Source organism: Leucoraja erinacea, chromosome 10, assembly GCF_028641065.1.
Source record: "Leucoraja erinacea ecotype New England chromosome 10, Leri_hhj_1, whole genome shotgun sequence".
Taxonomy (NCBI): domain Eukaryota; kingdom Metazoa; phylum Chordata; class Chondrichthyes; order Rajiformes; family Rajidae; genus Leucoraja; species Leucoraja erinaceus.
The window spans coordinates 13,222,176-13,234,546 of record NC_073386.1 but is presented as its reverse complement, the minus strand read 5'-3'; the positions used below and the strand labels follow the sequence as shown (position 1 = coordinate 13,234,546).

Genomic DNA, 12,371 nt, shown 5'->3' with positions numbered 1-12,371 from the left:
GAGACTGAGAGAGAGACTGCGAGACAGAGAGAGACTGAGAGACTGACAGAGAGAAGGACTGAGAGAGAGAGAGAGAGAGAGACAGATAGAGAGAGAGAGAGAGAGAGAGAGAGGCAGAGACAGAGAGAGACAGAGAGAGAGACAGAGAGAGAGACAGAGAGAGAGAGAGAGAGAGAGAGAGACACACACACACACACACACACACACACACACACACACACACACACAACACACACACACACACACACAGACAGTCAGAGTAGCATGGGACCTGTTATTTTGCATCATCACTGATATTTTTGAGGTCATTGTCCTAATTTCACATTTTTTGTCACAGATTTCAGTACAACGAGACACGTTAGAGGTGCAAGAAAAAAATGGCATTGTTGCAATTTTGCAGCAATGATTGCTCATGTCTGGAAATTAGTGCCTGAAATGAAAGTGAGATTAAATGGAAGATAGGCACAAAATGCTGGAGCAACTCAGGAAGACAGGCAGACTGAAGAAGGGTCTCGACCCTAAACGTCACCCATTCCTCTCCAGAGATGTTGCTTGTCCCGCTGAGCTACTCTAGCATTTTGTGTCCACCTTCGGTGTAAACCAGCATTTGCCGTTCCTCCCTACACGCGAGCTAAAATGGGTCGGAATCAAAGTCAAGTTAGGCAGATGATACTTGTTCCATGCAGATCATTTCAGATGATTGCATTAATCAATTTATTGAACATCAAGAAAAAAAAACATTGCTTACATTAAACGGAGATGTAGACAGTGGAAGCAGTTTCCGAACTTTACAAAGAGTTATATCAGCTATAAGTAGTATTTATGCCAGATCCAAGGGTCAGCATGCCTTGGAGAGACCAGGATACAGAGATTCTTGATGGCATGGACTTCAATGAACCACAGAACATGCTTCCTGCAATCTTCGGGACATTCAGTGGCAGAAGGGGACCATGCACACCCACAATCATTGGCCCCGTGTCACTGGTTAGGCTCCAGCTGTTCTCAGCCAAGTGTCTGCTTTCAAGTTTGCTGTTGAATCAAACAACCCGCTTTCACACACGTACCCAAGAAGTCTGATCCAGAATCGTCCACTGCAACAGCTGCTGACTGAAATAGTTTCTAATGCAGGCACACAAACACACAATGTACATGTACGTGGGCACCAAGCTATGGGCAATGCAGTAGGGGGCTTATGCAGTAAGAAATACTCAGTGTATGCTTTGTGTGTATATACATGTCAGTACACAAACCAAGTGTGATGGAAGCATTGCTCCAGTTGTACATGTTCCAATTGACTGATTCCGTCGCCACTGGTTCATTTAGCTCAGACCTTATTGCAGGGAGTTTGGGTCTCGAGAATCGTCCTGCTGTCAAGGGATATAAACATTACTATTTCCACTGCTGATTTCCAAGTGCAACTGGGCAAATGATCATACTCTCGAGATGGTGGGAAGATCCATATTCCACCCCCAGGGTTTAGACACAGTATTCCACGCAGCCCTGGGATAATGCACAGGTCCAGTGCTGCTCGTTTCATGGGTTATTCTGGCTTGTTGGCTCCTAGTGCAAGCAGTCAGCATCTTGGGACAGGTAGTGCAGTCACTGGAACCTGATCCCTTGGCTACAGGACTGATGAGTCATTAGCAGGAACTACATAAACGTGGGCAAGCCCAGCGTCAAACTTCTTCTGCTGTGGCATCGATTCCAGCATACGTGAAGTTTTCAAACAAAGCCGTGTTCACGTAAGCCTACGGAGAAATTAACAGATTGAAATAGTCATTAAAGGGTTTTTTTTCTCTCTCTCATCAGTTATCTTACCCATCCGTTTTCAAGCATTGCTTAATTGTTAGTGATTGTGTTAGAGCCCAAGTAACATTGGATGAAATGGGTATTTGGCAAAGTAGTGCATCACTGTCCACCAATGAACGTGTCTTCACTTGACAGCCACAGGTGCTTTCCTCTTCCCCAATTATCCTTAAGGCAACTGAAATGTGTGTTCCTGCCACCTCCCCAGTTAAGATGAGTCTAGTTAGCCCCTATCATGGATTTCTTGGTCAGTACAATTCAACACCCTGTGTAAGGAGGTACTGCAAATGCTGGTTTACAAAACACTGCAGATGCTGGTTTATGCTGATAAGATGCAAAATGCTGGAGCCACTCAGCGGGACATGCAGCGTCTCTGGAGAGAAAGAATGGGTGACGTTTCGATCTGAAGGTGGTGACATTCAGTCTGAAGAAGGGACTCGACCTACACCACCCATTCCCCTCTCCAGAGATGCTGGCTGTCCCGCTGAGTTACTCCAGCATTTTCTGGCTATCTTCAATCCAACACCCTAGCCACTCAGCACCATTCTAAGTTATCAGGTAAGCAATAAAATACTCAGTGTAGACTAAACTCTTTTTTTTGCAAAGCATCTATGCATAACTGTATAATCTTTGTGAGTGAGGATGCGGTGTGGGCATGTCGGGAGAGAGTAGTATGATGGAGAAGTTTCAGTTTCGAATCTGCATTCGATTCGTCTCGAAATGGTTGAGATATGTTCACATCAATAACAGTCCAATGCAAAGTAAACTTGACTGTTCTGTGTCTGTGTTTGCTTTGTTGTTACCTTCTCCTCGCTAACCATTCTACATTTTCCTTGATCTTCATCTACGTTGTCTCCTGTTCACACCTTACACTTCCTTATCTCTGTACCTCTCCCCTGACCCAATCTGAAGAAGGGTCTTGACCCAAAACATCACCCGTTCCTTCTATCCAGAGATGCTGCCTATCCCGCTGAGTTACTCCAGCATTTTGTGTCTATCTGACAGTTCTGGCCCTACGCTCGGAATATAGTGAGTTCCCACTAAAACAGACCCTTCAGTTGCTACCCCCATTTCTTAGAAAATGGCTGGCTGGCAGGAACACACAACAATCCATGCCACCAATCTTACACATGTTGACACATCCACCCATCCACACACACACACTCAGAGCTTCTGGACAAGATGGCTGATGTGATGCTGTAACACACACACACACATACACACACACACACACACACACACACACGCACGCACACACGGGATTCAATCCTCGTGACATTTCAGGGCTTTAGTGCCTGACCCTTGCAATTCATTTAGACTGCATTGAGGTAAAGCACATGTCTTATGATCTTTGTACTTGCCACATTTTGAAATATATTTTAAATCTTCACCAAAAATCATTAAAGTCAAAATAAACTGGATAAATAATACCTGAAATGAAGGAACTATTTTAAAATAAAACTGTAAGGTTATATTCATGGAAAATCCAAATGCTCGTGAAGAAATGTTTAATTAGATTTAGGTTTTATTCTGGTCCCACAAACACCTTTTTGACTCTGATCCTTTGATGCTTTGCTAATCATCCCAACAACTTTCCGTTCAGTTTCACGTCGGGTGAATTACCTTTCTTGCTTCCAGCATGCGGTTCAGTTGCACTGATATCTGCGTAAATGTTGGTCGTTCATAGGGCCGATCCCTCCAGCACTGTCTCATGAATTCATAGCTAAGGGGTTTCAAGTAAAGAGAGATGACTTTAACAAATGACTTTTGAATGACATTTTTAAAAAATGCTTGCGTTTTTCTCATGCTAACTACAGTGACAGGAAAACAGGATTTTCCTGTTTATTTAACTTTCAGCTCTCTACAAAAATGTGTGAAGTCGGAAACGTTGTGTTGCGATTTGATAGGGGGGTTTCTATTAAAAAAAAAGCAAGGTGAAGAAAAGAGAAAGCAGTCTAATTCAACAGATTTTGTGTTTTACGAAAGTGAGGAAGAATTCGTTCTCACAAAAAGCAACAAAGTGCTCTGTCAAAAATGAAAAATCCTCCCAAAAATGAGCACATCTGACTGGGCACAATCCACAATATTAGTTGTTGATCATCAGTGATGTTGAATGTCATTTCCACATAATTTATTACTTGGAGTTTTATTCCTTGGAGTGCAGGATGCAGTCGAGGGGTTATCCTGTAGAGGTGTATAGAGGTGCACAGGGTCTTTTACCCAGTGGTATGGGAATCAAAAAGAAAAGGACATATGTTGATGGCGACAGGAACAAGATTTAATACGAACCTGAGGAGCAACTTTTTCACACTGAAGGTGGTGGGTATATGGAACAAGCTGCCTGTGGAACTAGTTGAGGCAGTTACTATCACAGCATTTAAAAGACACTTGGACAGGTACATGGATAGGAAAGGTTTTGAGGGATATGGATGAAACGTGGGCAAATGGGACTAGTTTAGATAGTGAATCTTGGTTGGCCTGGCTGAGTTGGGCCGAAGGACCGGTTTTCCTTGCTGTTTGACTCTACGATTCAAACACTCTATAATTGGGATTGGATGGCTGAGTAGTATGTTGGCATCTTCCTGTCATGCCTTTCGGTAAATATACATGCACAAGTACATGTGCACAATCACAGAGATTAAACTAGAAATTCTCACAGATGACTATCAGTCGATGAATTATCTTTAACGGTAAAATATATTTTAGAATGACAGTCCTTCTGCACATGGAATTAAATGCACAACAAGGTTAAAAACAGAGATTAAGAAGTTAGATTGGCAAAAGATCTTAGAGAACGACTCCACAATATGATTGCAGTTTCCACTGGCTGGGCCAGTGCAGGGAGTAGGGCACCCAGTCCCTCTCCAAGTCAGCCTTCCACATGAGGGGATCTGCAGGTAATTACTCACACTTCATCGTCACAGTTGAGGGGTTTCTCCATTCGGAAGCCCTGAGGCAACTTCTCATAAAGCTCGGCACACGTCATTCCACAATACGGCGTTCCTCCTAAAAACAATCGGACGTCAATTAACGGAAATGAAGAAACAAGGAACTGCAGACGCTTGTTTACAATCGAAGACAGAGAGTGCTGGAGTAACTCAATTACGGCGTAATTACGGCGGCAGGCGCGGACACACCGCGACGCCCTGTGTCTCCCTTTCAAGGGAGATGCTAAAAAAAATGCATTTCGTTGTCTCTGTACTGTACACTGACAATGACAATAAATTGAATCATTTCATTTCATTTCAACGGGTCAGGCAGCATCTCAAGAGAACATGGATAGGATGGGTATTGCCTGACCCAAAACGTTGTCTATCCATGTTAGAAACATAGAAACATAGTGCAGGAGTAGGCCATTCGGCCCTTCGAGCCTGCACCGCCATTCAATATGACCATGGCTGATCATCCAATTCGGTATTCTGTACCTGCCTTCTCTCCATACCCCCTGATCCCTTTAGCCACAAGGGCCACATATAACTCCCTCTTAAATATAGCCAATGAACTGGCCTCGACTACCTTCTGTGGCAGAGAATTCCACAGATTCATCATTCTGTGTAAAAAATGATTTTCTCATCTCGGTCCTAAAATACTTCCCCCTTATCCTTAAACTGTGACCCCTTGTTCTGGATTTCCCCAACATCAGGAATAATCTTCCTGCATCTAGCCTGTCCAACCCCTTAAGAATTTTGTAAGTTTCTATAAGATACCCCCTCAGTCTTCTCCTGAGATGCTGCCTAATCCGCTGAAATACTCTTGCACTCTGGGTCTTCCCTCGCCCATTAATGGAAGACGGAAAAATAAACAGTGCTGTCCTTTGTAACATTAAGAAAGCTAAGTGGAAGAATGAGGTCCATAATACAGACCATCGCCAAGTTTGAAAAGAAGAAGAGAGAAGACTTTCCCAGAGTGATTGTTATGTTTCAACTAATTTCCAAAGCCATTATGACCATTGGGACACGTTTGATTTTGCCACATCTGAATCATGTACAGGGAGGTGAGATTAGTTGATCATAGCATCATGTTCAGCACAGAAATGATGGGCTTAAGGTTCCTTTGCTGTACTGTTCTATGTTCTATGCCTTGCTTCGTGCATGATTCTTGGGCAAGTGACCCGGTGACAACTCATCTTCGGGTTTGGCTGCTCATCAATATTCCCAGGTAGGTTTCCACCGAATAACTGAGTTAGAATATCTCAGACAAGATCAGGTGTTTCTAGACTTATACCAATGAGTGGAGGCAGTAACCCAGAAAACACAAGTTCAATTTCCATCATGGCAAGATGTAAACGCAATCAGTTTAAATAAGAGTTTCATCTGCACCGATCCTTTAAAAATCTGCTAATGCTATTCAGATTCAGATTCAAACTTCATTGTCACTGTGCAGTGCACAGTGCAGAGACAATGAAATGCAGTGTTTATGAAGGGCTGGAAAAGCAGCCCTTCATAAAATGCAGTGTTTATAGACTGAGGTGCTGGAAAAGATGGGATTTTGGAGGAACAATCACAAATGAACAAAAAACAAACCTTCAGTAGACTACAGAATATCAGTGCTGTTGTTACTTACCGAGGCTGACAATCTCCCACAACAACACACCAAACGACCAACTAAGAAATAGATAAAATTCACATGTAAACCATTTGCAACTTGACATAAAATATAATTTGTAACAGTAATCCTAGAACACAAGCAGTAATCGGGACCTGTCTATGTACAGAGTATGTAATTCCATAGGTCCATTAAAAAAAAATCAACACTTATAACAGGGTTGGCTAATCTGATACTCACTGGCTAGTGATGTCGTTAAGCAATAACTAAAGATTGACAAAAGGGAGTCATAATTTGATGGTTCCCTGTATTAATCATGCATGGACTACCTGGGAGAGTGGTCTGATAGTTCCATATCTAAAGGTGGCAAAAAATGAATATTTTATACCTTGTTTAATAGTTTTCTCTCATGAAATATGCTTGGTGATTTGAAAAGCAGTGTTACCACCATTCAAATGACTTGCGACACTTGGGTATGGCACCAGGTAATGGGTGGTACCATAGCAACATTATCGCTTCTGTAGAATAATCTTTCTACTAACTGGACAGCACGTAGCACTGCTTTTTGGTACATGTCACAATCCACTAAACTAAACTAAAATAGTTCACATAAAAGGACACAAAGTGCCGGAGTAACAGCATCACTGGAGAACAAGGATAGGTGACGGTTTCCAGTCGGGACCCTCCCATAGTCTGAGTGCGCTCCTGTGTTGGGGACTCCTCCATTTGCTTTCAACATAAGATTTATGGAACAAGCTGCCAGAAGAGGTAGTTGAGGCTGGGACTGTCCCAACGTTGAAGAAACAGTTGGACAGGCACATGGATGGGACACGTTTGGAGGGATATGGACCAAGTGCGGACAGGTGGGACTAGTGTAGCTGGGACATGTTGGCCGGTGTGGGCAAGTTGGGCTGAAGGGCCTGTTTCCACACTGTATCACTTTATGACTATGATTCTATGTGCCATCCCTTTGCCCATCTTTCTCAAATCTCTTGCATTCAGCCTTTGCTTGAGCAGTTAATGAGCTATTAATCTTCAAATTGCTTCTGAAACGTTGTCACTTTACATCTCCGCGCAACACGTCTCACATGACTTCAACGTTCCCTCCAAACAAAAAAAAATCTGAAAATGAAGCAACAGAAATGCAGGAAGCGTTTATTTTTGAGTAGCTGAACCTCACAGCAACTTGGTTGAATGAACACAAGCTGTTTCCTGAGGAAAGTTAATTTTAATCGCATGGTTCCTACTGAGAGCGTCGGTGAACAGACACACATTTCTCCGAAAAACCAGAAGCTGTTCCACAGGATTGAGCAGTACACTGCACTGTCAGCACTTAACCACCAAGGTGTGTCAAACCTTTATGAGTGCATTGTGCTGAAACGTGAAACTCAAGATAAATGTGAGGGGAACTGATCGCTCCATATACTCATGGAAAAAAGGTCTAGGAAAAAATGGCATAAAGAGAGAAAATCTTGAACCAGGAGATGTCCAGCAACTCCCAGTATAACTGTGTAACTCACTGGAACTATTTGTCAGGCTCAACATTTTGAAGTAAACAATGTGATTGTATCTATTGAAATAGTACGGAATCACCTACGGTTTCCTTTCATCTTAAAAGTGTAAAAACTTAAAGGCCTGTCCCACTCGGCCGTCATTTGCGCCTCTTTTGCGCGTCATATATAAAATAGGTCGACGTCGCGCATAATTCATGTGTCATCATGCCATGGTGCGCGTGACGTCATTAGAATACCCTGCGGCCCCCGACGCGCATGGATACGCACGATGACGTAAACATGCGTCACCACGCGATACACGTGAGACGTCAGGATACCAGCATGCGACGCCAATGCATCAGCTTGCGATGCTAATGCGTCAGTGTGCGTCACGCAGCTGGCGAGCGAGGATTTCGTGCAGCACGAAATCCTGGAGCGCCGCGCGATACCGCGTGCACCTCTACACTCCTCCACGCCTCTCCATGAGTTACTCTAGTACATGGTGTCTTTTCTGTCAAGTACACCTGGAGACATCATTGCTTTTTGTGAATTAATGTTAAGAATGTTATCTGCATTGGACATTTTATCTGTTTAGTACACTTTCCCAGAGAAAACCTTTCTATTTGTGGGAGACACTTTGGTCATATGCTCTGTTTGATGGAGCTTGTGGAGTCTTTGTGGACCCTGTGCTGTGATGCAATCTTTCTACTGAATCCCACTGTATATCGTCGATTGTTTTTCAACTCACTGGCTGACACAATACAATTCACTGGCTGACACAGTAGTGAAGAGATACTCTAAGGAAGAATAGTTTTAGGCCAAGGATTGGTTTTGATAATCATTGTGTTGAAATAATAAACGGAATTGCTTGCGAAAATATAAAATAATTGAGAATTGAAATATAACCAAAAAAAATGTTAAAAAGGTAATGGTTCACCCTTTAGGAGTATTTGAGGGACCTTGCCTTCACAATCAATAAATATGTAACAGCAATGTTGCATGAATTTTACAATTTAAAAGGCATTTGATAAGTTGTCCATCGTACACTCTGATTTTCCTTCCTATGTGGGTTAATGTAAAAATGAATCTTGCGGTATACAAAAATGGGAAGTGTTAACTTCCCCTACAAGATTGCAACATTTCTTCCATATGTGTGTGCAAGCTATACATTTCCATAAGTCTAATGGAGTATGGTCACGCCTTGTCTTCCCACTATGACATTACCAGTTGCATGGGCACATTAATGAATGATCTACTAGAGTAAGCAGAGAAACATGTCCTGATCATCGATTACTCACACGTCGCTTTTTGTTGTATAAACACTGTAGTTCAAAGACTCAATGGCCATCCAGCGCACTGGGAGTCGCCCCTAAACAATGTGCAGAGGGAAGAAGGTAAAGGCAATCACAGGTTCAATGGAGAAAGTACAGGTCTAGTCCAAAAATACAATGAGAAAAATTGTCCCTTGTGTGTGTGTGTGTGTAGGATAGTGTCAGTGTACGGCGATTGCTAGCCGGCACGGACTCGGTGGGGCGAAGGGCCTGTTTCCGCGCTGTGTCTCTAAACTGAATTAATTTTGCTAGTTCAACTTTTGGAATATACTTTTCTTTCTTGGGTTTAAAATGTATTTAGTTTTTTATCACTGAGCTTCCTCTTTCCTTTAGGAAGGAGATGAGGAGGAATTTCTTTAGTGTGAATTAGGTGGTGAATTAGTGGAATTATTGGCCACTGTGGAGGTCAAGTCAATGGATATTTTTAAGGCAGAGATAGATAGATACTTGATTAGTACAGGTGTCAAGGGTTATGGGGAGAAGGTGGGAGAATGGGTTAGGAGGGAGAGATAGATCAGACATGATTGAATGGCGGAGTAGACTTGGTGGGTCAAATGGCCTAATTCTGCTCCTATCACTTATGGCCTTTAACTCAATGATAGAAAAAGATCATTTAAAATTTAAAAACCCTATTTATTCTGTTAGGTTTTACAATGTCATCGCTGCAAGTAAAGTTTAGTGAAATATAAACAAACTTAAAAATACAGACATGAAGAACAATTCTGTAAAACCTAATCTTATCAGCCAACTACTTACATGCAATTAGTGTTGGTGTACAACATGTACTCCTCATGACCAAAGGAACAGAAGGAAATTGGAGCAGGAATAGACCAACTGGCCCCTCACACCTATCCTCCCGCTTGATAGGATCATGGCCAATCTAACACAGGCTTCATTTTATTTTTGTCAATTTTTAACTCTCCCCTCCAACTTTTTTAGCTCCTTCGCAGTTATACATGAAGCAGACGTTTACATCAGTTTTCACAAAGTACGAGATAGTGAAATTAGTGAACGAGTGTCCTGCTGCCAATTTGAACACATCACCGGTTTGCTACCGGCCTCAAGTGTTGTCTGTGTGGAGTTTGCATGTTTTCCCGGTGAACACGTGCCTTTCCTCCAGGAACTCCGGTTTCCTACACATCCCAAAACGTGTTGGTTTTGTGGGTTGATTATCCTCTGTAAATTGCCCTGAGTGTGTAGGGAGTGGATGCAAAAGCGGGAAAACATAGAACCAGTGGGAACAGGTGATCGACAGTCGGCGTGATGTCGGTGGGCCAAAAGGCTTGTTTCCAAGCCGTATCTCTAAACTAAACTATAGCACAAAAATAGGAGAAATGTATTACCAGTTAGTGTATTTGTGTTGGTTGAGAGTTGGTTAATGGCACTCATTTCTAGAGTGCCATTAACTTTATTGATCAAGTGTGTAGGAAGGAACTGCAGATGCTGGTTTAAACTGAAGATAGACACAAAATGCTGGAGTTACTCAGCGGGACAGGCAGCATCTCTGGAGAGAAGGAATGGGTAGCGTTTCGGGTCGAGACCTTTCTTCAGACCGAAACGTCACCCATTCCTTCTCTCCAGAGATGGTGCCTGTCCCGCTGAGTTACTCCAGCATTTTGTGTCTATCTTAACTTAATCAACAGCATTATCACTCGATAGACAGGAACAAACATAAATCATCTCTACAAGAAGAGGGTGCCATTCGTTTTAATGCAACACTCTTCAGAAGATGACTGAAGTGTTAACCTGGAGAATATGCACAGGTCCAGGAATCCTCTCAGTTAAAGGTGGTTGAATTATAGGTTTTAATGAGGGTGGAAATAAAAATACTTTACTTAACCTTACCATGGTCTTTTTCACATACACCTCTTCCCCTCGGGACAGCCCAAAGTCTGCGATTTTAGCCACAAGGTTTTCTCCCACCAGCACATTCCTGGCTGCAAGATCCCTGTGAATGAACTGAGAAAAAGACTCACATCAGACCTGAAATCAAAAGCAATATTCTGGCTTCAAAGCGCAAACGTTAGTGGATTAAAGCTGTGAAATGTGGTAATCTGGCACGGTGGCACAGCAGTAGAGTTGCTGCCTTACAGCGATAGCAACTCCAGAGACCCGGGTTCGATCCCGACTACGGGTGCTATCTGTACGGAGTTTGTATGTTATCGCCGTGTCCTCCGAGATCTTTGGTTTCCTCCCACACTTCAGAGACGTACAGGTTTATAGGTTAATTGGCTTGGGATAATTGTAAATTGTGTGTAGGATAGTGTTAATGTGCGGGGATCGCTGGTCGGCGCGGACTCGGCGGGCCGAAGGGCCTGTTTCCGTGCTGTATCTCGAAACTAAACTAAACTAAATTCTGACACAGGAAGTGAGGTCTTTTGGGCCTCTGTATTAATTATCTCTTTTGATTGCATGAGCAAAACACAAAGTGCTAGAGGAACTCAGTGGGTCAGGCAGCATCTGTAGAGGGAATGGCGAGGTGACATTTTGGGTCAGGATCCCTCCTCAGACTGTCAGTCTGCATAGTTTATCTGCATTAATGTGTAAGTGTAATAGGGAAAAGTGTAATGAGGAAAAAATAGATCAGCCACGATCGAGTGGCAGAGCAGACTCGATGGGCTGCATGTCCTAATTCTGCTCCTATGTCATATGGTCAAAAACAAACAAGGACCTTGGGTTTGGATGGGAATGTGATCATTCACATGAGCCTGGCCATGTGGGTCAAACGAAAGCAGAAGTTAGAACATAGAGCTGCATATAGAAGATCTCTTTTTTTGTACAACCTGGCGGCCACCTAGAGGGAAAAATGATGTTTGGTGCACACTTGCAGACATCTGTTGTGAATCATGAATTACACACTGCACCAGCCAGCGAGCGCATGTAGCTATTTATACATGGAAACAGGCCCTTTGGCCCACTAAGTCCACACCGACCCATTCACACTAGTTCTATTTTATCCCACTTTTGTACCCACTCCCTACACACTGGAGGCAAATTAACTACTCATTTGGTAAGAGATAGATATATAGATATGCCATTTATTGTCACTATTCACTGTACATGTATAGTGACAATAAATGGCATATCTATATATCTATCTCTTACCAAATGAGTAGTTAATTTGCCTCCAGTGTGTAGGGAGTGGATACAAAAGTGGGATAAAATAGAACTAGTGTGAATGGGTCGGTGTGGACTT

At 42.8% G+C, this 12,371-nt stretch overlaps 1 protein-coding gene across 2 annotated transcripts in view; it reads right to left on the bottom strand.

Moving 5' to 3' along the window:
• Window positions 1-283: 283 nt before the first annotated feature.
• The window catches only part of tie1 (tyrosine kinase with immunoglobulin-like and EGF-like domains 1), a 61,636-nt gene continuing 49,548 nt past the window's right edge, over window positions 284-12,371 (bottom strand). Inside the window, exons 19-24 of one of the 2 annotated variants that reach the window (XM_055641499.1) lie at window positions 11,021-11,134; window positions 9,143-9,213; window positions 6,370-6,410; window positions 4,716-4,812; window positions 3,430-3,529; window positions 284-1,748 (exon numbers count right to left, since the gene is read on the bottom strand). In XM_055641499.1, the coding sequence (XP_055497474.1) occupies window positions 1,677-1,748; window positions 3,430-3,529; window positions 4,716-4,812; window positions 6,370-6,410; window positions 9,143-9,213; window positions 11,021-11,134 (495 nt within the window). In that variant the 3' untranslated portion in view covers window positions 284-1,676. The remainder of the gene's footprint in view (window positions 1,749-3,429; window positions 3,530-4,715; window positions 4,813-6,369; window positions 6,411-9,142; window positions 9,214-11,020; window positions 11,135-12,371) is intronic. The other variant, XM_055641500.1, reaches the window with a different exon arrangement.